The sequence below is a fragment of the Felis catus genome, chromosome B4 (genome assembly GCF_018350175.1).
Source record: "Felis catus isolate Fca126 chromosome B4, F.catus_Fca126_mat1.0, whole genome shotgun sequence".
Taxonomy (NCBI): Eukaryota; Metazoa; Chordata; class Mammalia; order Carnivora; family Felidae; genus Felis; species Felis catus.
Window position 1 is genome coordinate 116,593,290 of NC_058374.1, and position 27,452 is coordinate 116,620,741.

General features: G+C 40.2%; 1 protein-coding gene across 9 annotated transcripts in view; it reads right to left on the reverse strand.

The window, feature by feature from the left end:
- The window catches only part of LOC102901233 (uncharacterized protein C3orf20 homolog), a 134,905-nt gene that overhangs the window by 20,944 nt on the left and 86,509 nt on the right, over positions 1 to 27,452 (reverse strand). For 7 of the 9 annotated variants that reach the window (XM_045062182.1, XM_045062176.1, XM_045062181.1 and 4 more), the window contains 2 exons: positions 19,285 to 19,582; positions 13,642 to 13,758 (listed from right to left, as the gene is read on the reverse strand). In XM_045062182.1, the coding sequence (XP_044918117.1) occupies positions 13,642 to 13,758; positions 19,285 to 19,582 (415 nt within the window). Of the gene's footprint in view, positions 1 to 13,641; positions 13,759 to 16,828; positions 17,405 to 19,284; positions 19,583 to 24,712; positions 25,170 to 27,452 lie in introns of those variants that run through there. The other 2 variants (XM_045062183.1, XM_045062184.1) reach the window with 2 other exon arrangements.

Sequence of the window (27,452 nt, forward strand, 5' to 3'; positions counted from 1 at the left end):
GGTCAGGTAAGAAGCTGGGACCAGGGTTGGAGCTCTGGGTGTCAGTAGCCTACAGGGAGTGAGTGTGTTGAGTTTGAAAAGGATTCATGGCAGAGCACCAAGGAAAGTCAGCATTCCCAGAGGAGGCCTCAACCAGGAATGCTCTCTGAAATATCTTCACTCCTTCATGATCCAGATCAAAAGAACTAAAAAGAAATGTTTTTCCTATTTGCAGATCATCCTTCCTCACTCTTACTTATTTATTCATTTTTTGGTAAGGAGACAAAATTCTAAGCCCTGTGTCTTTTAATTCAACAATGGCTACACATTATTACTGAAGCAAGTCCCAGCAGGCAGTTCAATAACAAATCAGAGTGTTTGACAAGTCAGACACTCAGACACTCAGCAACGTAGACTTGAGAAATAAGATTAGGCACACTCTAGTTACTCTGACCAGACAGCAGCACTGATCCCCAAGTGATTCCCCTTCCTCTGTGTCCCCCCTCTAAGCCTCATCCCTGACAGATCACAGCTCCCTGCCTGCTTGGCCCTGATTTGTTTTAATCACTGCCTGGGTGCTCTAGTGTTGCTCTTTTTTCTTCTTTTATTTTAGTATAGTTTATGACATAAAATGTTATATTAGTTTCAGGTTTACAACAGTGATTGGACAAATCTGTATATATGCTATGCTCACTGCAGTGAGTGTAGTCACCATACAATGTTATCATAATACTATTGACAATATTCCCTATGCTGTACTTTTCATCCTCATAACATATTTATTTATAACTGGAAGTTTGTTAGTGTTGCCTCTTAAGGTAGCCCAGGCCTGTGGAAGGACCAGGAAGGCAAGGAGGGATTGGGTCAGGGCAATTAAGTCATCTCTACTTGTCCCATGGAGTGCTCTCCTGTCAAGTGGAAGCCTAGAAGATTTGTTATTTGCAACATTAGAGTGTGGAATGTTAACAGTTCTACCAAAAAAGGATTCTATAGCTAAAAGATAGGGAATTTGAACAGAATTAATTTGAACAAAATTAAAGAGGTCTCTTTAAATTAAAAAAAAAAAGGAAGAAAAAGAGATTATGAATATTTACATATGAACTACCATCAAGTTTATACTTATTCTGTAGTTGAGTTTTTCAGGCTGTTTGCTAGAAAGGGCAAAGAGCTTTCTGGGGATATAGAAGGTCAGTGGTAATGGTTCCAAGAATGGTTGGTTTCTTTCCTTGAAATTATAAAAATTTCTAATAGGAAACTATGATTTTTTTTTTTTGAAGTAGGCCTCATACCCAGCATACAGACCATCTGGGGCCTGAACTCAAGACCCTGAGATCAAAATTTGATCTAAGATCACAAGTCAGATGCTCAACAAACTGAGCCACCCAGGTGCCCCAGGAAACTGTGATTACTAAAATGGTATTTGTTTTACTTAAGTTATAAATTATATTTGTATAAGAGATTGATTTTTACCAGCTAAACACAAAGACTATCTGCTTCACCAACTTTGTTCTGGAGTGTCTCTAGATTCTAATTGTCTTAATTATTTCTTTCTTTCTATTTTTATTTTACAGAGACAGAAAATGGGAGGAGGGGCAGAAGGAGAGAGAGAATCTCAAGCAGGCTCCATGCATAGTGCGTCCATGTTCATCAGGGATATTGGCCTGTAATTGTCCTTTTAAGTGAAGTCTTTGTCTGCTTTTGGAATCAAGTTAATGTTGGCCTCATAGAATGAAGCTTTCCTTCTACTTCTATGTTTTGGAACAGTTTGAGAAGAATAGATATTCTTTTCTTTTCTTTTCTTTTACTCTTATTTTTTCTCTTAAATACAGAGAACTGAGGGTTGATGGAGGGGAGGCAGTGAAGGGATGGGTTAAATAGGTGATGGGCATTAAGGAAGGCACTTTTTGGGATGAGCACTGGGTGTCACATATAAGAAATGAATCACTGGGTTCTACTACTGAAATCAAGACTACACTGTATGTTAACTAATTTGAATTTAAATTAAAGAGAGAGAGAGAGAGAAGGAGGGAGGGAGGGAAGGAGAGAGAGAGAGAGAGAGAGAGAGAGAGAGAGAGAGAGAGAATGGATAAATATTCTTTAAATGTTTGGTGGAATCCCCCTGGGAAGCCATCTGGCCCTGGACTTTTGTTTGTTGGGAGATTTTTTGATTACTGATTCAATTTCTTTGTTCGTTATGGGTCTGTTCAAATTTTCTATTTCTTCCTGTTTCACTTTTGGTAGTTTGTATGTTTCTAGCAATTTATCCATCTTTCCAGATTGTCCAATTGTTGGCATATAATTTTTCACAATATTCTTTTATAATTGTTTGTATTTCTATGATGTTGGTTGTGATCTCTCTCTCATTCATGATTTTATCTATTTGGGTCCTTTCTTTTTTCCTTTTGAAAAGTCTGGCTAGGGGTTTATTAATTCAATTAAATATTTCAAAGAACCAACTCCTAACTTCATTGATCTGTTCTATTGGGTTTTTTTTTTGTTTGCTTCTATATTATTTATTTCTGCTCTATCTTAATTTGCTGTTACTTTTCTGGCTCCTTTAGGTGTAAGTTTAGGTTGCATATTTGAGATTTTTCTTGCTTCTTGAGGTAGGCCTGTATTGCTATATATCTCCCTCTTACGGCTGCCTTTGCTGCATCCCAAAGATTTTGGGCTGTTGTGTTTTCATTTGTATTTGCTTCCATGTATCTTTTTATTTCTTATTTAATTTCCTGGTTAGTCCATTCATTCTTTAGTAGGATTTTCTTTAACTTCCATGTATTAGCAGTCTTCCAAAATTTTTTCTTGTGGTTGACTTCAAATTTTATAGTGTTGTGGTTGGAAAATATGCATGGTATGATCTCAGTCTTTTTGTATTTGTTGAGACCTGATTTTGTGACCCAGTATGTGATCTATTCTGGAGTATGTTCCATTAGCACTCAAAAAGAACATGTATTCCACTGCTTTAGGATAAAATGCTCTGAATATATCCGTTAAGTCCATCTGGTCCAGTGTGTCATTCAAAGCCATTGTTTTCTTGTTGATGTTATGCTTAGATGATCTGTACATGCTGTAACTGAGGTGTTAAAGTCTCCTGATATTATTGTATTACTATCAATGAGTTTGATTGAATAATAATATCAATTATATTATTATTGATTTATATATTTGGCTGTTTCAAATTGGGGGCATAAATATTTACAATTGTTAGATCTTTTTGTTGGATAGACCCCTTTATTATGATACAGTGCCCTTCATCGCTTGTTACAGTCTTTGGTTTAAAATCTAGTTTGTCCAGGGGTACCTGGTGGCTCAGTTGGTTGAACGTCTGACTTTGGCTCAGGTCATGATCTCACTGTTCGTGGGTTTGAGTCCTGCATCAAGCTCTGCATTGACAACTCAGAGCCTGGAGCCTGTTTTGAATTCTGGGTCTCCCTCTCTCTGTGCCCTTCCCCTGCTCATGCTCTGTCTCTCTCTCTCAAAAATAAATAAACATTAACAAAAATTAAAATCTAGTTTGTCTGATATAAGTATGGTTTCTCTGGCTTTCTTTTGTCATCCATTAGCATGATAAATCATTCTCTATCCCCTCACTTTTAATCTGCAGGTGTCTTTAGGTCTAAGATGAGTGAGTCTCTTGTAGGCAGCATATAGATGGGTCTTTTTTTTTTTTTTAATCCGTTTTGATACCCTATGTCTTTTTTTTTTAATGTTTTACTTATTTATTTATTTTTTTATTGACAAATTGGTTTCCATACAACACCCAGTGCTCATCCCAAAAGGTGCCCTCCTCAATACCCATCCCCCACCCTCTCCTCCCTCCCACCCCCCATCAACCCTCAGTTTGTTCTCAGTTTTTAACAGTCTCTTATGCTTTGGCTCTCTCCCACTCTAACCTCTTTTTTTTTTTTCCTTCCCCTCCCCCATGGGTTCCTGTTAAGTTTCTCAGGATCCACATAAGAGTGAAACCATATGGTATCTGTCTTTCTCTGTATGGCTTATTTCACTTAGCATCACACTCTCCAGTTCCATCCACGTTGCTACAAAAGGCCATATTTCATTTTTTCTCATTGCCACGTAATATTCCATTGTGTATATAAACCACAATTTCTTTATCCATTCATCAGTTGATGGACATTTAGGCTCTTTCCATAATTTGGCTATTGTTGAGAGTGCTGCTATGAACATTGGGGTACAAGTGGCCCTATGCATCAGTACTCCTGTATCCCTTGGATAAATTCCTAGCAGTGCTATTGCTGGGTCATAGGGTAGGTCTATTTTTAATTTTCTGAGGAACCTCCACACTGCTTTCCAGAGCGGCTGCACCAATTTGCATTCCCACCAACAGTGCAAGAGGGTTCCCGTTTCTCCACATCCTCTCCAGCATCTACAGTCTCCTGATTTGTTCATTTTGGCCACTCTGACTGGCGTGAGGTGATACTTGAGTGTGGTTTTGATTTGTATTTCCCTGATAAGGAGCGACGCTGAACATCTTTTCATGTGCCTGTTGGCCATCCGGATGTCTTCTTTAGAGAAGTGTCTATTCATGTTTTCTGCCCATTTCTTCACTGGGTTATTTGTTTTTCGGGTGTGGAGTTTGGTGAGCTCTTTATAGATTTTGGATACTAGCCCTTTGTCCGATATGTCATTTGCAAATATCTTTTCCCATTCCGTTGGTTGCCTTTTAGTTTTGTTGGTTGTTTCCTTTGCTGTGCAGAAGCTTTTTATCTTCATAAGGTCCCAGTAATTCACTTTTGCTTTTAATTCCCTTGCCTTTGGGGATGTGTCGAGTAAGAGATTGCTACGGCTGAGGTCAGAGAGGTCTTTTCCTGCTTTCTCCTCTAAGGTTTTGATGGTTTTGATGGTTTTGATGGTTTCCTGTCTCACATTTAGGTCCTTTATCCATTTTGAGTTTATTTTTGTGAATGGTGTGAGAAAGTGGTCTAGTTTCAACCTTCTGCATGTTGCTGTCCAGTTCTCCCAGCACCATTTGTTAAAGAGGCTGTCTTTTTTCCATTGGATGTTCTTTCCTGCTTTGTCAAAGATGAGTTGGCCATACGTTTGTGGGTCTAGTTCTGGGGTTTCTATTCTATTCCATTGGTCTATGTGTCTGTTTTTGTGCCAATACCATGCTGTCTTGATGATGACAGCTTTGTAGTAGAGGCTAAAGTCTGGGATTGTGATGCCTCCTGCTTTGGTCTTCTTCTTCAAAATTCCTTTGGCTATTCGGGGCCTTTTGTGGTTCCATATGAATTTTAGGATTGCTTGTTCTAGTTTCGAGAAGAATGCTGGTGCAATTTTGATTGGGATTGCATTGAATGTGTAGATAGCTTTGGGTAGTATTGACGTTTTGACAATATTTATTTTTCCAATCCATGAGCAGGGAATGTCTTTCCATTTCTTTAAATCTTCTTCAATTACCGTCATAAGCTTTCTATAGTTTTCAGCATACAGATCCTTTACATCTTTGGTTAGATTTATTCCTAGGTATTTTATGCTTCTTGGTGCAATTGTGAATGGGATCAGTTTCTTTATTTGTCTTTCTGTTGCTTCATTGTTAGTGTATAAGAATGCAACTGATTTCTGTACATTGATTTTGTATCCTGCAACTTTGCTGAATTCCTGTATCAGTTCTAGCAGACTTTTGGTGGAGTCTATCGGATTTTCCATGTATAATATCATGTCATCTGCAAAAAGCGAAAGCTTGACTTCATCTTTGCCAGTTTTGATGCCTTTGACTTCCTTTTGTTGTCTGATTGCTGATGCTAGAACTTCCAGCACTATGTTAAACAGCAGCGGTGAGAGTGGGCATCCTTGTCGTGTTCCTGATCTCAGGGAAAAAGCTCTCAGTTTTTCCCCGTTGAGGATGATGTTAGCTGTGGGCTTTTCATAAATGGCTTTTATGATCTTTAAGTATGTTCCTTCTATCCCGACTTTCTCAAGGGTTTTTATTAAGAAAGGGTGCTGGATTTTGTCAAAGGCCTTTTCTGCATTGATTGACAGGATCATATGGTTCTTCTCTTTTTTTTTGTTAATGTGATGTATCACGTTGATTGATTTGCGAATGTTGAACCAGTCCTGCATCCCAGGAATGAATCCCACTTGATCATGGTGAATAATTCTTTTTATATGCCGTTGAATTCGATTTGCTAGTATCTTATTGAGAATTTTTGCATCCATATTCATCAGGGATATTGGCCTGTAGTTCTCTTTTTTGACTGGGTCTCTGTCTGGTTTAGGAATCAAAGTAATACTGGCTTCATAGAATGAGTCTGGAAGTTTTCCTTCCCTTTCTATTTCTTGGAATAGCTTGAGAAGGATAGGTATTATCTCTGCTTTAAACGTCTGGTAGAACTCCCCTGGGAAGCCATCTGGTCCTGGACTCTTATTTGTTGGGAGATTTTTGATAACCGATTCAATTTCTTCGCTGGTTATGGGTCTGTTCAAGCTTTCTATTTCCTCCTGATTGAATTTTGGAAGAGTGTGGGTGTTCAGGAATTTGTCCATTTCTTCCAGGTTGTCCAATTTGTTGGCATATAATTTTTCATAGTATTCCCTGATAATTGTATCTCTGAGGGATTGGTTGTAATAATTCCATTTTCATTCATGATTTTATCTATTTGGGTCATTTCCCTTTTCTTTTTGAGAAGCCTGGCTAGAGGTTTGTCAATTTTGTTTATTTTTCCAAAAAACCAACTCTTGGTTTCGTTGATCTGCTCTACAGTTTTTTTAGATTCTATATTGTTTATTTCTGCTCTGATCTTTATTATTTCTCTTCTTCTGCTGGGTTTAGGCTGCCTTTGCTGTTCTGCTTCTAGTTCCTTTAGGTGTGCTGTTAGATTTTGTATTTGGGATTTTTCTTGTTTCTTGAGATAGGCCTGGATTGCAATGTATTTTCCTCTCAGGACTGCCTTCGCTGCGTCCCAAAGCGTTTGGATTGTTGTATTTTCATTTTCGTTTGTTTCCATATATTTTTTAATTTCTTCTCTAATTGCCTGGTTGACCCACTCATTCATTAGTAGGGTGTTCTTTAACCTCCATGATACCCTATGTCTTTTGATTGGAGCATTTAGTCCTTTGACATTCACAGTGATCATTGATAGATGATGAATTTAATCCCATTGTATTACCTGTAAAGTCAATGTTCCTGGAGATTTTCTCTGTTCCTTTCTAGTTTTTGTTGCTTTTGGTCTTTCTTTCCCACTTAAAGAGTCTCCTTTAATATTTCTTGCAGGGCTGGTTTAGTGGTTACAAACTCCTTTAGTTTTTGTCTGGGAAACCTTTTATCTCTTCTTCTATTCTGAATGACAGCCTTGCTGGATAAAGTATTCTTGGCTGCATATTTTTCCCATTCAGCACATTGACTAAATCATGCTACTCCCTTCTGGCCTGCTAAATTTCTGTGAATAGATCTACTGCTAACCTTAATTGTCTTCCCTTGTAGGTTAGGGATTTCTTTCCCTTACAGCTTTCAGGATTCTTTCCTTATCTTTGTATTTTGCAAATTTGACCACGAAACGTCTTGGTGTTGGCCTGCTTTTGTTGATTTTGATGAGGGTTCTCTGTGGCTCCTGGATTTAGATATCTTTTTTCCTTTCCCAAATTAGGGAAGCTTTCAGCTATAATTTGCTCAATTATTTCTTCTTCCCCTTCTTTCCTGTCTTCTTCTGGGAGTCCTATGTTATGAACGTTATTATACTTTATGTAGTCACTGAGTTCCCTAAGTCTACCTTTGTGATCCAATATTTTTCCTTCCCTCTTCTTTTTAGCTTCATATTTTTCCCCATAATTTTATCTTCTATGTCCCATATTTGTTCCTCTGTTTCTTCCATCCTTGTATTCATTACTTCCAGTCGGTTTTGAATCTTGGTTATAGCATTTTTTATTTCAGCCTGGCTAGTTTTTGGAACTTTTATCTCTGTGGTAAGGGACTCCCTGGTGTCTTCTATGCTTTTCTGAAGCCCAACTGGTATCGTTATGATTGTTGTTTTAAATTATGGCTCAGGCATATTACTTATATCTGTTTTGATTAGATCCCTGGCTGTGACCTTTTCTTGCTCTTTCTTTTGGGATGAATTCCTCTGTCTTGGCATTTTGTCTAGGTCTCTGTCTTCTCTGTGTTAGGAAATACTGTTATGTTTCCTGTTCCTGAGAGTAATGCTGTATTAAGAAGAGGTCTGGGCTCTTCTGTCCTGGGCCTGGTGCTTCAGGAAGTGTTTCTGGTGTATGCCATGTGCACTCTGCTGTTGTGTTTTGGTTGCTCTTTCCCTCAGGTCAGTCCTTCGCAGAATTTCTCTTTACCAGCAGTGGGGAGTGTTTGGACTTTGCCCAGTGTGTTGTGAGTTTTAACTAGGTGAAACTGTAGTTTTGGTCTGCTTGTTAGAAGAGGATAGATTCTTTCTACTACAGCTGAAGCTTTGCAGCACCCGGCAGTCGGTGAATTTGGTGAATGCAGGAGAGGGATGCTTAGTGCTGGTCTTCTGTGGGGAAGGCACCACTGCTGCTCTGGCTCTCAGGCACACTTGCCCTAGTAACAAAGTACCTGCAGAGTATAAGGGGGTCAGACTTGGATTGAAGTCTATCTGTACTTCCAAGATGTGGCCTCTTTTCTCCCTCTGGCTGTGAAGTTTATTCTCTTAGTCCTCAGATTGATTTCTTGGGTGTTCCGAATGATTTGATATTTATCTAGCCAAGGCAAGCATAGGGTCCACCTACTCTAGAACACTCCTCTCGAATAATCTTTGGTCCTGGCCTCTCACAGAGCAGCCAGTAATCCTCCAAAGAGGCTTCATTAGAAAATGAAGAAGGAGGAAGAAATTGGAGGAAGAACACATCTTGTGCACATGCCCACAGAGATAAACAGATAGGGTGTTCCTGGAGCTCCTGTGGGTGCACACCTCTACCTCATTCTCTGTTTGCTTTCACCATCCCTCGCTGGTGGAGCACACAGACACAGTGGGACACACTCCAGACTGGCTCTGCTTCCTAGGAGAATCCATTCTGCTCTGGTGAGTCCCAGAAAGTTCTCAACTTCCCCTGCTCAAAGCCACCTCTTATAAATCCTTTTACTCTCCCTGCTGATGAAATGGTAGATCCCTGCTGAGTAGAGAATACCAAAGCTCTGATAAAATGTTCTTAATATGCACTGAAGAGAATATCATAATGCTTGTGGTTATAGTTTGCCCTAAATAGGTCCATGCTGTCTGAATGTGGTAGCTAAGGCCTAGAGAGGCCTTTAAGTGTCCAAAAGGCAGTGACAAGGAAGTCGTTTACAGCTCAAGAGCTTCACATTCTGGCTTCTATGGCCCCTTGTTCCATGTTGCTCCGTGCTTATGTGAGTCCTAGAGAGTGAAAGCCCAATCTTCATGTAGCCAGACAATGTGTTTGTATTTCTAACCCACACTTGAAGGCCTCAGAACTCCAGCACAACTCCCTAAGAAAATACTACTGCAGTTTTAGTGTATTTTTAAGTATGAAAGAAACCCCAAAGCTTTGTTATGTTAAGTGTAATAATAAAATATAAATGTGCTAACTTATCAGCACAAATAGATCTGACCAAGCAATATAAATAAAGCAAAGGAGGGGGGAAAAACTTGTTAGATGCTAAATTTTCTTAAATTGATAATTCATTCTATTTTAGTTTTTCAACCTGACTAAAAAAGAGTTTGGAACAGAGTACCACATTAACATGACTTTATTGCTCACTATATAATGAGGAGTCCCCATATTTTAAATCATTGTCCTTGCCATGTTAGGGGTGAGGAGCAGAAGAGAACAAAAAATTGCACAAACCAACCCTCTTAGCATCTTGAAGCAAAGAGTCAACTCACTTTCTGTCTTGTCCTTTTAAAGTAGGAGTATGGATAGTTCCCTCATCCACTTTCCTCTCTTGTATTATAACATAACCTCCATCATTCTACTGATCACATCAAATCTTACTACAGTATTTGTTCTAGCTTATCTATTTCTCCTCCTGAAGACAGGGATCACGTCAGAACAGATGGAACAATGTAAAACTGTGCCCTGGCAAATTGGAAATGATTCTCCGCAATCTTGTCCCTCTTTAGAGCTGTGGGCAGTGCAAATCCCATCAACTAGCACATTTGCATATGCGTGAACACCTTGGGTAAAGAATTGATCCATCCCAATGCATCTAAGTAAACAGCTGAAATGGATTTTCAGCTGGGTTTTCACAGTGCTCTTTGCAGGCTTTTTGCCTTTGTTACATTGTGAGGAAAATGAGGGTTAATATATGATGGACAATCACCTCCGTTCTCTGTACCACTTTGCCCAAAGAAAAGTGGCAACATTGGAACAATTCTACACCTCACATTCTTTCCTTGAAAAATAAAGAAAACAATGATTCTGCCATGCTCTGAGAAGAAAGACAGAGCCATTCCCCAAGGCCCTCAGAAAGCCATCTGGCTGCAATCTTTCCCCGCAGGTTTTTGGCCCAGAGACAAAGCACACTTGTATCAGATGGATCAACACTGTCACCCAGTGGACAAACAGGTAGGTGGGCTGAGGCCTTAGCTTTGCTCTTGGCTTGGCAGCCAGCATTTAAATAGGACCCTGTTTGTTTTAGGGGATCACAAAATAATTGTCAATATTCTCCTACCTGGAATTGGGAGGATCTCAGCTAAAAGGACTGTGATTTGGCTGTCACGGATGAATGCAACTTAAGGAGGACATACATTTTCATTTTGCCCATGATTTTGTTTTTTTTTTAACCACTAGTAAATTTATAGGAAGCATAGACTATAACCAACCAAGCAGGTCTGCTAAGACTCACAGGCTCAAATAGGCTTGCAGAAGCAGGGAGGTATTTGATCACCTGCCAGGTACTGTGGGAAGATTTCCCTACCATAGAATAAGACTCGTTCATTGTTCATAGTGACAGTGGATGTTTACTTTGAAAGGTAAAAAAAAAGGTTTTTTTTTGGGTGTATATGTGGACTGAAATCTGAGGTTATTCCCTTCACTGGAGGGAAATCAGTAGATGCGCTCTTGCTATCTCTGTTTTGTATACATCTCAGCAGACATGCGCGGATGCAGCCTCTGCCCCGTTTCTCTCTTCCTGAATCACTGTAGTCTTCACTGTCATTTGACGCTCCCAACAAACAGGCTTACTTTTCATGTTAAGGTGCAAGGCTCTTTGCCTTAAGTCTTTCTTGCTAAATGTACCTTTAAATTAGTTTCTTCTCCCCAGCTGGAACCCATAAACAAGCTGAAAGCATTCATCTGGTATCACTTTCACTTCTTCTGAAGTAGTGGGGGCTCAAACTTCACTTTATGGGAAGATGCTTTTGTAGCATCTTGATTAAAAGTAAAGTCTCTGTTTATTGGAGGGAAATCTGGATTTGAATCCTTATCCCACCACTTGCTAGCTAGCTTCTTGGCCCTGAACAGGTTACTTAATCTCCCTAAAGATTAGTTTCCATCCCCATTATCAGGAACAATATTAGCACCTACCCCCTCAGAGGTTAATTCCTGCTGTAGGGATTTAGATAGGAAAATACAGATGAGTAACAGCACAGTGCCTGAGCACATAGGAAAAGCTCAATAAGCATTAGTGTTAGTGTTATCATAATTATTACAATGACAGCAGTCATTATTACTAAAATGCAATTTTTATAAAATATCTCTAGCCTAGCAGATGAAACCATGATATTTTTTGGGCTAGAAGGATCCTGAGAGATTATCCAGTCTATTGCTCCTCATTAAAATCATCCAGGGAAGTTTAAAAAAAACATTGAAATCTCAAATAGCCAGATGAAAGAATGCTTATTATTTGAGCCCTTTCAGATGAAAATCTGGAAAAGGCAAACCTAATCTATAGCAACAGAAAGCGGATCAGTGATTGCCTGGGGATGAAGGTGGAAGAACTACAGCTAAGGGGCTGAGGGAAACTTCCTGTGGTGGAGGCAGTTCCTCAAGTATGCGCATTGTCAAAAGTCCTCGAAACTGTACAATAAAGTGGGTGTATTGTATTGTATGTGAAATGTATCATAATAAGGTTGATGTAAAGCTGATACTCAGGGCCCCGGGGTGGCTCAGTCAGTTAAGCATCTGACTCTTGATTTCGGCTCAGGTCATGATCTCATGGTTTGTGAGTTTGAGCCCTGCTTCGGGATCTGCACTGACAGGCAGAGCCTGTTTGGGATTCTCTCCCTCTATCTCTCCGTCCCTCCCCTGCTCATGTGAATGTGCTCTCTCTCTCAAGATAAATAAATAAACATTAAAAAAAAAAAAAAAAGCTGATGCCGATTTCATCCAAAGGAATTCTGATTTAACTATTCCAGTGTGAGACCCAGAAATCATTTTTTCATGCACCTAAGGCAGGAGCCAGTGGTGAGAGCCACTGATCTAATTCAGTCCTGTATGCTTGCCAATGAGATCATCCCAAACATGTACAGCTGGGTATAGTGGAAGGTGCAGGACTAAAATCCAGGTTTCCAGATTCCTTGTGCTCTGAGCCTTTGCCTTTATTAATAACATTCCTTCTCCCTGGAACATCCCTCTCCTTCTTACCTCTCTGTATCAAAACACTTTTAGGTTCAGCTCACATCTCATACCTCTCAGCAAGCTGCAGACTGCACCGCACCCCCCCCCCCCCCCCCGCCCTTGGACTAGGAGTCCCTTGGCAGCAGAGACTGTGGCTTTTTTTTTTTTTTTTTTGTATCCGCAGTACCCAATATTGTGCTTGGCATAGAGTGGACATTCCATACACATTTGTTGAACTGAAAAATTGGTGGAAGGGAATTAACATTTATTAAGTATCCACGATGTGCCAGGAATTGAAACAAACACTTTATGCACATTGTCTCACTGAATTTTTATAATTTTATGAGTTGGTTACATTTTCCCTTTTTGTAAGGGAGGAAACAGGCTCAGAGGCTTAGTAATTTGCCCAAGGTCATATAGCCAGCAAATAGTAGAACCAAGGTCTGGACTCAGGTCTGTTTGTTTTCAAAGTTCATGCTTTCTGTACTGTACTGGGCTGATTCAGTCACAGTAGTTATTCTGTTCAGTCTTAAAATATGGATATTATGTATCCTATCTCCTTGATTAGGTTATAATCTTCTTAAATGCAATAATTAAATTTTAGCATTTATAATCCCATATCTACTCAGGAGGTAGAGGATTTGATCACCTCAGTGTTAACAGAGTTTTTTGTTTTTTTGTTTTTTAAGTTTATTTATTTATTGGAGAGAGAGGGAGAGAGAAAGAATGAGCAGGGAGGGGCAGAGAGAGAGAGAGAGAGAGGGAGAGAGAGAGAGGAGAGAATCACGAGCAGACTCCACGCTGTCAGCACAGAGCCTGAAATAGGGCTTGATCTCACAAACCATGAGCTCTTGACCTGAGCTGAAATCAAGAGTAGGACACTTAACCAACTAGCCACCCAGGCGCCACCAGATAATCAAGTTTTTAACTTCACTAAAGTAACCAAAACGATAACCCAATAGTTGTAAGAATATCTACAACTATTAGTCAAGGGGGTAGTCAAGGGGGTACCAAGGAAGTTTGTGATTTGAGCTTATCTATTTCCTCATTCTCTCCATTCTTTTGTGTACTGTATGAATAATCTCGACATCATGCACAACATCATACACATATACAACATAGTAGGTTGGTTAAAAAAGTCATATATCTCAAAGTACATACCAAAAAAATTCCTGGAATGACATTGTGCCTTTGAACCAGAAGTGGACAACTGTTGCCAGTAAATTTAGATGCAGAGGTGATGTTGTATTTGAGCAATCGAAAGGGATCTGAACAACTCTAAAAAAGCAAAAAGTTGTAAAGACATTAAATCCCAAGTAAAAAATCACTTGCTCCATTCAGCAGTATTTGTATCTGAATCAACAATTCTAAACTCTATTCCTACCACTCATCAGGAATGCCCTCTTCAAAAACTCATCAAAGACCTCTGTATTGCCAAGGCCAGTGGACATTTTCATGTTTCTTCTATTTCTTGACCTCTTTAAGACATTTGAAATTGCTGAACAGTCCTCCTTCTCAAACTCTTTCCTGCGCTTCACTGGTCCCACTCTTCTGTTTTCTTTCTCTATGTGTTCCATCCTAGTCTTTGTCATGCATAATTTTTTCTCTACTTCTTTAAGATTTTTAAAAATTAATTTTTGAGAGAGGGGAGAAGCAGAGAGAGAGGGAGACAGAGGATCTAAAGCAGGCTCTGAGCTGACAGCAGAGAGCCCAATATGGGGCTCTAACTCACAAACCACAAGATCATGACCTGAGCTGAAGTCAGATGCTTAACCACTGAGCCATCCAGGAGCCCCATCGCTACCTGACTTCTAAATATCTAAAAATCTCCATTCTTGCCTCCTGCTATTCACTCTCTTCACATACCCCTTTGGTCACTCATACTTTTAACTACTATTTCTGTCTACCAAATGTCTTCCAAAGCTAGTGCCCTCCTCTGAGTGTTGGACTTGTGGGTTGAACTGCCTACTTCTTGATGTCCCATTTTGATGTCACTCTGGTACCCCCAACTCAACATGCCCAATCTGAATTTTTCCATCTTTCTCTTCATTCTTTAAAAAAATTTTTTTTTTAAATCTTTATTTATTTTTGAGAGAGAGAGAGAGACAGAGTGCGAGTGGGGGGTGGTGGGGGGTGGACAGAGAGAGAGGGAGACACAGAATCTGAAGCAGGCTCCAGGCTCTGAGCTGTCAGCACAGAGCTTGGAGTGGGGCTTGAACCCATGAACCATGAGATCATGATCTGAGCTGAAATCAGACGCCCAACTGACCAAGCCACCCAGGTGCCCCCATTCTTTTTTTTTTTTAAGTAGGCTCTACACTCAATGTAGGGCTTACGTGACCCCAAGATCTAGGGTCACAAGCTCTACCAACTGAGCCAGTCAGCCACCCCTCTTTAAACGTTCTTGTGGTAGCCTAAAGATGTCTATAAATTCTTTACCACTCTACCCATCAAGAGATGGAGGTCTACTTCCACTCCCCTTGAATCTGGGCTGGCCCTGTGATAGGTTTTGACCAAGAGTATAACTGTATAACTTTTGAGGCCAGGCCTTGAGATCTCCAGATTCCATATTCACCTCTGGAACATTCCTTCTCAAAATATGGACACTGCTTTGTGAGGAAACCAGAATAACTCTGTAGAGAGGCCTTCAAATAGAGGTCCCTGGCCAATAGCCATTCCTGAACTCCTAAATGTCAGCAGTACTACCTGCCAGCCATGTGAATGAGGCTATTCTTGAATCCTCCAGCTGTACTCAAACTGCCCAAGCCATTGCTATGTGAAGCATATTCTGGTCATCCCTGCTAAATCCCGAGAGGGTCATGAGTAAATATGTGGTTGTTGTTCTATGTTTGCAACTTTTGGGGTGGTTTATTACTTAGTAATGGATAACAGATATTTCTTATCCTTGTCCTTCTGAATTCCCTATCTCAAAACAAAATAGTACTGCCATTCTTCTAACTGTCCAAACAAGAAGGTAGAAGATGTCTTAAACTCTTCCCTCACTCAACATATCAAGTCTTACAGAGTCTCGCTTCTATCCATCACTCAGACTCAGCATCCTTTTCCACTCCCACTGCTACTGCCTGATCATTTCTCTCCTGTGTAAATTGCGATAATAGGTCTCTTTGTCATTCCAATCTTTTCCAGACCATTCTGTCAAAATGATCCAACTAAAATACAAAATCTCTTACTGTCACTTCTGTGCTTAAAACCCTTTAATGACTCCTCTTCTTCTTCAAGGAGAGTTCAAATTCTTTATCAAACCTCATAGTCAGTCTTTAACTTCTTTGGCTGCTAGCTTCCTCAACATGCACCCCCTAATACTGATTCATTTCCTATTTCCCAGATTCATCCTACAGTTTGCTATCCTTTTGCTTTCCAATGTACAGTTTTGCAACATGCCTTCCAAAATGCCATTTGTGGTAAATATTCACCCAGTTAATTCTTACTAGTCTTACTAGTCCAGCAAGCCACTTCTTGTCTAAATGCTCCATTGATACTTCTGACCAGTCACTCATTTCAACATGTCATGAGTCATGACTGTTCTCTGGATTGTCTTTTCCTTGAGGACAAGATCAGAGTCTGATTCATTTTGCTATCTCAAGTTATTATCACACTCCCCAGCATGTTGTAGGAACTCAGTGAATGTTTGTTATCTGAATCAATAAATATTCAGAATTGTGCTATCAAAAAGTTTCATCCTCAAGTAGATATTAGGAGCACTGGGGACTTATTTCCTCATTATTAGAAGGATTCAGTGAGACATGGCTCCTTTTATCAGATGCTCTGGTCTCTACAATTCCTGCTGAGCATACATACGAAGCCCCTTCCACATCTTCTGCCTCCACATGCCCAGGTACACATTTCTGAGGTGTTGGATATGAGCCATTCCTCCCAATCCATTCATCTCATTTGATTTCACCCTAGCCCCCCTTGGCCACTGCTTTTTCCTACTCCACAATGCTATATGGCAGAGCGTGGTGCTTAAGAGTGTGCTTCCTGGAGTAAGACTGATTGGTGTGAATCTCAGCCCCACCGCTTTTTAACTGAGTAACCTTGAACGAGTGACCTAACTGTCCTGTGTCTCAGTTATTCACCTGTGCTCAATGGACTCATGTGCAGAGAGCCAGCCATTTGCAATTCTTTTGAGAACTAAATGATATTCCGGGTAAATAGTGGTTGCAACACAGTAAATGCTCAATAAATATTGCTTTTTTGATCTTATTCTGACTTTGTCACTTCAGATCAGTTGAACAAACATTTCCTGAGTGTCTACTAGATGCCAGGTATAGAGGGAGAGGGGGGATGGCAGGTACTGTTTGCACCAAGGATATTAGAGCCCTTGGGATTTAATGCACATCATTGTCTTTTTCAGTGAAGAGTTGAACTCTTCCTAACTATGGTCTTGCTCTCTCATCCACTTGGCTTGTCTGTCTCTTCAGGGGAGCCCTAGCTCCGTTCACAAGCCCATAGTCCCAGAGCATCTCCCATGAAACTAAGAAAGAAGTAGCAGTGACCATATACACCCATAACTGGCGTTTAGGCTAAAAAAACATTTACTCATTCGTTGGTTCATTTATTCATTTGACCAATAAATTTTAGATGTTAACCATGCACTAGGCCCAGTGATAGGCACTAGGGCTACAAGGGTGACCAAGACACGGTCCTGCCATCAAGAAGATTCCAACTGTGGGCAGAGGAATCTGGATTCAGTGCAGGCTGGAAGGGTAGGGCTGCCACTCCCAGAACCAGTTCTCCCTGAGCTCCCAGAACCCATCCCACATACTCTGTGGCTCAGGCTACCCTTTTAGGAGCTTTGTCTACACCCTTGAGGCTTCCATCAGAGCGTCCGGTGAATTCTCATTGCTGTCCAGCTTCCAAGTGCAGCTTAACAATTTCACCATTGTGCAGGCCTCATGGTTCCCTGGTTAGGTGGAATGAAAGAGAATGAAGAGAGAGCCAAGACCCTAGTCTGACCAAGCAACCTTTTTGATGGAGACTGGAGTTCTAGGGTGAACTTTCTGTGTTTTACAACCTTCCCCATTCTTATTTGTATTCCCTTTAGGGTCTCTGGTATGAGAATATTCCCTTCATTTTTATGATCTAAAAAAAGAATGTACTTTATGGAAGTCTAGGGTACCCAGCCAATTACACCCATATTCTCTTTCTTCACCGTTTAGAGTTACAAAATGACATGTCACTTTCTTGCAAGGTTGCTATCAGTTCTGTTAGATGAAATATTTCCTTCATCAAAACTTACCTTTTAAACTTGTTTGTTTCTATTCTACCTTTTTAGCAAAAGATGCAAGGAGGCTTATAGGAAGCAAGAATAGTATAAGAGAAAATTATAAATCAAAAAAAATTATGATGAGAAAATTTCAGTACCAATACAAGCTCTGGATCCAAAATAAGAAATGGATTTCAGATAAGTGGCCCATAAGTTCTTAATCTATTGTTATAATTCAGTTTAAAACTTTTCTCTGTACTTTCAGGCCAAGTAAAGAGAGAAACCCAGTTGGGTACCAAAAATCTCATTACCGGGAAAAAGGAAACATACAGGATCCTCATGGGAAGTAAAGCTATTCTAGCTTCTCATTCAGAAAGACAATTTTCACATCGGGCTTCATCTAGGGGAACACTAGGCCTGGGGAATATAATGCAACATCCCTCAAAAGAAGCTCAGGGCTATTTAGGGCAATGTCTTAAAAGCCCAATCAGTGGACGCAGCTCTGCAAGAGGTGACACGGCCCTGCCCTCAGCTTCCACATGCTTCAACCTGATGCAGAACAAGACCTGAACCCTGCAGAGGTTCTTTAATATGTCCCCTGGGGCCATTGCTGGGGTTGGAACAGGGAATTGGTCAGGGAGGGAAGAGCCCCACTGGGAGGGGCCCTCCATGTCACATGAAAGAACTTGGACGTGGCCTGAAAGGAAGTCCTTAGAAGATTTTAAGCAGGAGAATGATGCAGTCATGTCCATGTATTAAAAAGAGCGCCCCGCAATGTGTAGGAAATATCACAGGCACCAAGACCAGAAAGCAGGAAAACTAGTCAGGCCACTGGAGAAAATCAGATGGGAGATGATGAAGGCCTGAAATGAGCAGAAGCAATGGGACTGGAGAAAAGGCACAAATCGGAAAAAAAGTGACATAGTGATACAATCAATAAGACTTAGAGAATACTCTTGAGGGGAAAGGCTATCATATAGAAGAGGCTTCATGAGTTACTACTCAGATCCGCTGGTAGTAGTTACTAGCAGTGCAGTCAGGAAAAAGAGTTAGGGCCCAGTCTAGGCTCAGTTGAAAAGAATGATGGATCAGTAATGTCCACCATGGATGCAGAATGGGAGGATATTGGCATGCCTGGTATTTACCATTCCTAGCCTCTGGCAAAAGAGGCATAAAAATGTACTGTGTGTTTCAAAATGTGCATACTGTGTAATTCCATGTATACGAACATCTAAAACAGATAAAACTAATTTATGGTGATGGAAGTCAGAAAAGCGGTTACCAGGGGTGGGAGGCAGGGCGATTGCTGACTGAAAAGGGCCAGAGAGAACTTTTTGGGGTCCGGAAATATTCTATATCTTAATCTGGCTGGTGATTATATAGGTATACACATACACAAAAATTCATTAAGCTATATGCCCTTAAGATTTGCGACCTTTATTATATGAAGGTCATACTTCAATTACAAAAGCAGGGGAAAAATTCCTCCACAATCTTTTGTGTGGCTGACGAAATGTATTAAGATGTACCATGCAAGTAGACATTATTCAGTTTGTCTTAATACACATGATACCCACCTGAATGCAAGGCATGCTTTTGGATCTGTTCAGTTTCCTATACACTTGGGCCATTTCTTTTATAGTCTTGTCTGTTTCCTTAGCTGAGGTCACGTGGACTATAATGACCTGATCCACGGAGGACAGCTGGGTGCTTATAAGGTGATCATACTCCAGGTCTGTCACTTCAGGGATGCTGTAAGTGCCACATTGGCATGTGCCCCCTTCCTTCCCACACAGTGTCCTCCTGAGGACCACAGGACAAAGCAGCTGGGAAGCAAACCATGCGTCCTTGCTCTCAATGGGAGGAAGAGGAAGCCTAGAAATGTAATGGTTAGAAATCATGTTTAAAGAACTGAATGGACAGAAAAAACATCACTTTGAAAAGAACCAAAATGGCTACTTTTGTAAAGCATTTACATTTACTTCTGGACAGAATTTTATGTGTCAGCATACTAAAATACTTGTCAAAACACTGAAAGAGTTCAACGTAAGGCTTTTCAGTTATATAAGCACCTGTGGCTCTGAAACAGACATAAGCTATGTCAGTTCAGAGGAATTAATTAATCCAAATGATTGCAAATAATTGACCAATAAGGATGAGATTTAGAGCGTTAATTGCAGTTTAACAAATGCAAGAAGAATGCATTGAGACTGGTCTGTAAGATACTTACTTCATTCCCTCTTACAAGTGGGGAACACTGGAGCTCAGGAAATTCAATACTATAACTAAAGCACACAAGTAGTAACTGATAGAGCTGGAACGTGAACCCGAGGGTATTTTTTTCTGTTACAATACTGCTGTCTCACTGACTGGAAGTGAACTATCTACAGAATACTTTTGAGTTGATTTATGTCTATTAATAGACTGGATAAATTATGTAACCCACTAGCCAGAATGGACATCAGAAAGCTAAATTTGGATCTGTCATCCATCACTAACTCTCAGTGTCACTCTAAATCTTCTGACTTTTTTATGCTTTAGTATTAACATCTGTAATGTAGGGATAAGTTTCCACAAAACTTCTGGGAGGTTATGAGGCTTATAAAAACAAACTCTGTGAATTTTAATTACACCTAAAGAATTTTTGTGTGATGCTGAAATTTGTTAAATAAAATATTTTAATTAAGTTACTGAAAACTGGCATTCCTGGTAGCTAGAAGAGTATTTTTTATTATCATTAAAATATTCAGTGTTGGCTTCATCTTTTCTTTTTTTAAATTTTATTTTAAAAATTTATATCCAAATTAGCTAACACAACCCCTCCAGTAAACGTGTTTGTTCTCCGTATTTAAGAGTCTCTTAGGGGCGCCTGGGTGGTGCAGTCGGTTAAGTGTCTGACTTCAGCCAGGTAACGATCTCGCGGTCCCTGAGTTTGAGCCCCGCGTCAGGCTCTGGGCTGATGGCTCAGAGCCTGGAGCCTGCTTCCGATTCTGTGTCTCCCTCTCTCTCTGCCCCTCCCCCATTCATGCTCTGTCTCTCTCTGTCCCAAAAATAAATAAACGTTGAAAAAAAAATTAAAAACAAAAAGAGTCCCTTATGTTTGTCCCCCACCCTGTTTTTATATTATTTTTGTTTCCCTTCCTTTGTGTTCAACTGCTCTGTGTCTTAAAGTCCTCATATGAGTGAAGTCATATTATATGTCTTTTTCTTACTAATTTCGCTCAGCATAATACCGTCTAGTTCCATCCACATAGTTGGAAATGGCAAGATTTCATTCTTTTTGACTGTCGAATAATACTCCATTGTATATATATATGCCACATCTTCTTTATCTATTTATCCATCAGTGGATATTTGAGCTCTTTCCATACCTTGGCTATTGTTGATAGTGCTGCTATAAACATTGGGGTGCACGTGCCCCTTCGAAACAGCATACCTGTATCCCTTGGATAAATACTTAGTAGTGCAATTGCTGGGTCATAGGGTAGTTCTATTTTTAGCTTTTTGAGGAACCCCGTACTGTTTTCCAGAGTGGCTGCACCAGTTTGCATTCCCACCAACAATGCAAAAGAGATCCTCTTTCTCCGCATCCTCACTAACATCTGTTGTTGCCTGAGTTGTTAATGTTAGCCATTCTGACAGGTGTGAGGTGGTATCTCATTGTGGTTTTGATTTGTATTTCCTGATGATGAGTGATGTGGAGCATTTTTTCATGTGTTGGTTGGCCATCTAGGTCTTTTTTGGAGAAGTGTCTATTCATGTCTTTTGCCCATTTCTTCACTGGATTATTTGTTTTTTGGGTGTTGAGTTGGATAAGTTCTTTATAGATTTTGGATACTAACCCTTTATCTGAGATGTCGTTTGCAAATATCTTCTCCCATTCCATCGGTTGCCTTTTAGTTTTGCTGATTGTTTCCTTCTCTGTGCAGAAGCTTTTTATTTTGATGAGGTCCCAATAGTTCAGTTTTGCTTTTGTTTCCCTTGCCTCCAGAGACATGTTGAGTAAGAAGTTGCTGTGCCCAAGGTCAGAGAGGTTTTTGCCTGCTTTCTCCTCAAGGATTTTGATGGCTTCCTGTCTTACATTGAGGTCTTTCATCCATTTTGAGTTTATTTTTTTTGTGTGTGTGTAAGAAAGTGGTCCAGGTTCATTTTTCCGCATGTCGCTGTCCAGTTTTCCCAGCACCACTTGCTCAAGAGACTTTTTCTATTGGATATTCTTTCCTGCTTTGTCAAAGATTAGTTGGCCATATGTTTGTGGGTCCATTTCTGGGTTCTGTATTCTGTTCCATTGATCTGAGTGTCTGTTTCTGTGCCATGTTGGCTTCATTTTCTTTATGCTGAACCTGAGAAACTTAGTAAATGTGATAAATGCCCAGTTGTGTTTTTTGAAGTTGTGCTTTTCAAAATATCTTGATTCTTCCCCTTGGTAGAAGCACATTTCTGAGAAATGATGATTATATATTTCCTTGTGATAATAAAACCCACACATGTAAATATAGTATGTTATTTCAGTTCTTGGCTTCATGTTCTACCCAACCTTTTTTCAATGTCACGTCTTTTTCCCCTCCTTTCCTGCCATATTGTTCACTAGTGAATTTAGAAACAGGCCAACTCAGAAATGGACCTTCTTTTTTTGGAAAGAGAGGCAAAAAATTTCAATAGAATACTGTTGCTCTGAAACCTTTAGAATCTGAGTGCTTCTGTATTCATTATAGTAAAAGTTTATATATATGCATATCAGTGTGTGCACGTAGGACACTTTACATACTAAAAAAAAAAACAAACAGCTGTGTACATACCACCAAGCTTTATCAAATCTTAGTATTTTACTACATTTGCTATATATATATTTTTTTCATTATTATAATTTCAGATACAACTTATAGCCCCAAGGACATCTGATTTCACTCAACTTTTAACTCTGATTTTGATGTATGCCATTCCCATGTATGTTACATAAATATATCATAATTTATAATCTATCAGGGTTAGGGTTTTAGTTGCAAGCAGCAGAAACAAACTGGCCAATTTAAGCAAATGCACAAAAACAAAAGAATGCACTAAAGAGCTTAGAAAATCTTTGGAAAGGTGTAAGAATCAGGCTTGCAGGGTCCACTGCCAGGGAAAATGTCCCCAGTCGTGCTGTAGAACTTGTCCAGTTCGGACACCACAGCCACAGCTGCTGGGCTGACTCTGCTGGTGGACCCTGCTGACCCAGAACACTGTCCTGAGAACAATAGCCGGCACAGCCTCTGGGAGCCATGTAGAGCTGATGCCCCTTCCTGCCTGGAGGGTCTGGGCAGCCCCTGCAGCTGCATGGAAATCTGGGCCAGGTTCATCGGATTGGCAGAAACTGGGTCATGTGCCTAGGCCCCAGTTTCAGAGGGAACTGAGAAAGCAAAAATCTGGCATTGTGGTCATCTATACTGGAAGTGTGCTCCACTTTGGCAAGTAGAGGAGTTCTCAAAGATAGAAAGTTGGTTCAGAGGCTGGATGGTCAAAACAAATGGCAGTTGTCCACAACAAAAAATTTAAATATCCTCTTGGTTATGGACATTTAGGTAGTTTCCTATTTTTAACTGTTGCAAACTGCTACAGTGAAATTTTTGTGCATTTCCTTCTTTTGTACATAAGACTTTCATTTTAATGTAGTTAAACTTATCATCCCTCTCCCTAATTTTTGTGTTTTTTTGTGTGTTTGGTTTAAGAATTTATATTCCTGCGCCAGGGTGGCTCAATTGGTTAAGCCCCTGACTTTGGCTTAGGTCATGATCTCACAGTTTGTTTATTGAGTCTGAGCCCCACATCGGGCTCCCTGCTGTCAGCACAGAGCCCCCTTCAGATCGTCTGTCCCCCTCTCTGCCCATCCCACACTTACACACTCTCTCTCAAAAATAAATAAACATATAAAAAAAGAATTTATTTTCTATCTCAAGGTGATAAAAACATCCTCCTTATGTTTTCTTCTAAATAGTTTATTATTTGGCTTTTCATATTTAGCTCTTTAATCTGCTTGGAGTTTATGATGGGTAGTAGGAATATAAGATAGGTAAGTAGGTAGATAGATAACCAATTGTCCCACCACCATTGATTGAATAATCCATTCTTTCCTCCCTGGTTTGTATTGCTATCTCTATTGTATATCAAATTTCCATATGTGTCTGGGTCTGAACTGGGGCTCTCTATTCTGTTCCATTGATCTAACAAGTCTGGTGCCCATACCACAATATCTTTGTTACTATCACTTCCTAAAAGGCCTTGAAATCTGGTCAGGCAAATCCTTTCACTTTGTTTTTCTACTTCAAATGTATTAATGCTATTTCTACAGTTAGCTACCTTATACCTCAAAGAACACAATGATTAAAAAAAAAACTTTTAGCACGTATGATTTGCTATACAATATGAGTGTTAAAGAGTAACAAGAGACCTAACGATACCACCTTTGCAAGTGGCTGGACAGTAGCAGAGAGCTCTGAGAGCAGGACAGGGAGTTACCATCAAATAATTCAGGCGTGTTTGGATTTAAAGTTCTGATCTCCATCCTGTAAAGAATAGGCTGCTAGAATTCCCAGACCCAGTAACACCCTCTTGTTTTCACATGATCACTTATTCCTTCATCCCCAGCTTCACCTACAAGGACCCTATAACAGGTGAACACAGAGCATACCAACATCAGAGGCTCTGAAGAGGCATTCTGAGCATCCCTGAGTAATTCTAATGTGTCAGCTAGTGTGCCTACCAACCAAGCTGCTTGGTGGCCTGGAGACTTGGTCTGCTCATATTCCTAATATTCATGGGGCAGGACACCACCCCACCATTATTGGACTTGATTATGAATGTGAGGCCTTGGGGTTCTGAGTACTGGCCACTGAAAACCCACTAGGCAGGGAGGGGTAAACATATACACACACACACACACATGCACACGCATCAAGGTTTTAGCACTCTCTACCACCCCATAACTCCCCAATGTGAGGCAGTTAACATAAACCAGGCTGTCAGTGAGAGATATATACTATCTTATTTTATGCTTAAGAAATTCAGATTGGCTCTCTATACCTGTTGATGTATTGAGAGTCTTAGTAATTTCCCTTACTTTTTGACAAGCTTATTTCTATTTTAGCTAGCCCACAGACCCAATTCTTAGAGGACTGAACTGATTTCTTTCTAGCACATGGTTTCTGGGCCTTCCTCGTGGTAACTTTGTCTTTCCATTCCCTCCCAATAAGTTGGCACTTTCTATCATGATGCACATTTGAAGTTATAATCGCCAATGCAACCATCAGATAGTAATTTATTGAATAAAGCTGAAAAGAGCAGTAAACAGATTAAAACAATACATCCATTTAAATTTTTTAAATGTGTGTATTTATAAACTTTAGTAACTGTTAAGGTTTCACATGCAGAGTTTAATGCACAGGAAAATGCTGGTAGTATAGTAATGTTTGGATGTCCCGAAATGCTGAAAGAAATGAAAAAATACACAAACGCATTAAGGTATAGCTATAGGTCAATTAACAAACCTATAAAGTCCCCATAGAGTCACATTCTAGCTCTAATTTCTCCTGTTAAGCACAAGCAAGTTGCTACATCCTTTACAGTGTGGTTCACAGTCATTACTGATGGGGTTGAACTACAGGAGTAAGTTTACATATCCCTTTGTCTACAGGACCATCCATCTTATCAGGAAAGTATGCAATGTGCTTCAAAGAGTAAGAACCGAATTTTAAAGTTTATTTATTAATTATGAGCAAGAAAGACAGAACACATGAGTGGGGGGTGGGGGGAGACAGAGAGAGAGAATCCCAAGCAGGCTCCACACTGTCAGGACAGAGCCCAAAGCAGGGCTTGATCTCAGGAACCCTGAGATCATGACCTGAGCTGAAGTCAAGTGCTGGTTGCTTAACCAACTGAGCCACCCAGGTGGCCCTTAGGTGTTTATTTTTGAGAGAGTGAGCAGACAAAGGAGGGGCAGAGAAGGAGGGACACAGAGGATCCAATCTCCCTGCTAACAGCGGAGTCTGATGTGGGGCTTGAACTCATGAACTGCGAGATCATGACCTGAGCCAAAGTCAGACACTTAACCAACTGAGCCACCCAGGCGCTCTAAGAACAAAATTTCAAATATGAGTGGAGTAGTACCTGTGCAACATAGTGCAGTATTTTGCATAGAATGCTGCTAAAGCTAAAGCAGTCTATAAATTAAAATGGAATTCAACTCCAGAACTTACTTTGAGCACTGTCTGCATAAGTGCTGTTTGACAAAAGAGATGAAATCGGCTATAGTGTGAGGCAGCATATAAGCAGTGTCCCACTGTAGGTTTACCTACTGTAGCAGTCTGTATGAATTACAGTTTATAAGTGTGCTAATATTAATATGTCCTTTCCCTAACTTTTTATGCTTTGTCTCTAATTTTGCAGAAAATGTATATTTTATTTATTTTTAAAAGATATTTTAAAAGTTTATTTTTGAGAGAGAGAGCAGGGGAGGGGCAGAGAGAGAGGGAGACAGAATCCCAAGTAGACTCCGTGCTGTCAGTGCAGAGTCTGATGTGGGGCTTGAACTCAGGGAACTGTGAGATCATGACCTGAGCTGAAATCAAGAGTCAGACGCTTAACCGACTGAGCCACCCAAGGCTACGTTTTAAATCATGACATTTGTGGTGGACATTAGTGAACAATTTTTTTTTAGTTGAATACCAGGAGTCATTTTCATCTTCAACCTTCCTTTTTTTTTTTTTTTTTTTTCAACGTTTATTTATTTTTTGGGACAGAGAGAGACAGAGCATGAACGGGGGAGGGGCAGAGAGAGAGGGAGACACAGAATCGGAAACAGGCTCCAGGCTCTGAGCCATCAGCCCAGAGCCCGACGCGGGGCTCGAACTCACGGACCGCGAGATCGTGACCTGGATGAAGTCTGACGCTTAACCGACTGCGCCACCCAGGCGCCCCTTCAACCTTCCTAATAAGACCCCAAGTTTATTTAATATCTGCCTGTCCCTTTTGTAGCCCATCTGCCTCTGGAACAGCTGACCCCATGCTAAGCTCCAAGGTTGGGCCCTGGATGGTTTAAGGCAGTGAGACTTTTTTCATTTATCCAGCCACTGCCATTGGGGAGAAGGTCAGAAACATGTGACACCAGACATAGTTTATCCCAGGCCTTTTGTTTGGAGTGCTGGGAACAAAGTCCCCCTCTCTTCCATGGTGGTTGTTCTGAGTAGATATGAAGCCTGAAACTGTTCGAGCATCTTTTTCCTGCTCACAGACTAAGCTGATGCATAAATGAGGGAAAGGGGGATGAAGTGGCCCAATGCCTCCCTTGTAGCTCTACCTCTCGATTTACAAATGTGTAATAAGTGTCCTTGTTTGAGTTGGATTCTCTGTTACTTGCCCCCCAAAGAAAGCATTCTAATTAACATAACACGTAATGTAATAGGCCTTAGAGGTTTTTACAGTCATTATAGTAAGGTTTTAGCAAAGTTGAAGTAAACCTGAGCGTGTTCAATACACTATATCTTAACTGAATGTCTTCGAATTCTTTTTTTAAATTATTTATTCCATCGTTACTCACCCTGAGGATTCTAAACGTACCTGTTCTTAAGTACTTTATAGATTTGCTCTATTATTTTAATTTTGTCTAGATTGAATCCATCTTTTGACTATTGATTTTTGGATTGTCTTTGTTAGAATTAGCTTTCTTTAAAATTTTTTTTTTAATTTTAGAGAAGGAGAGAGAGAGAGAGAG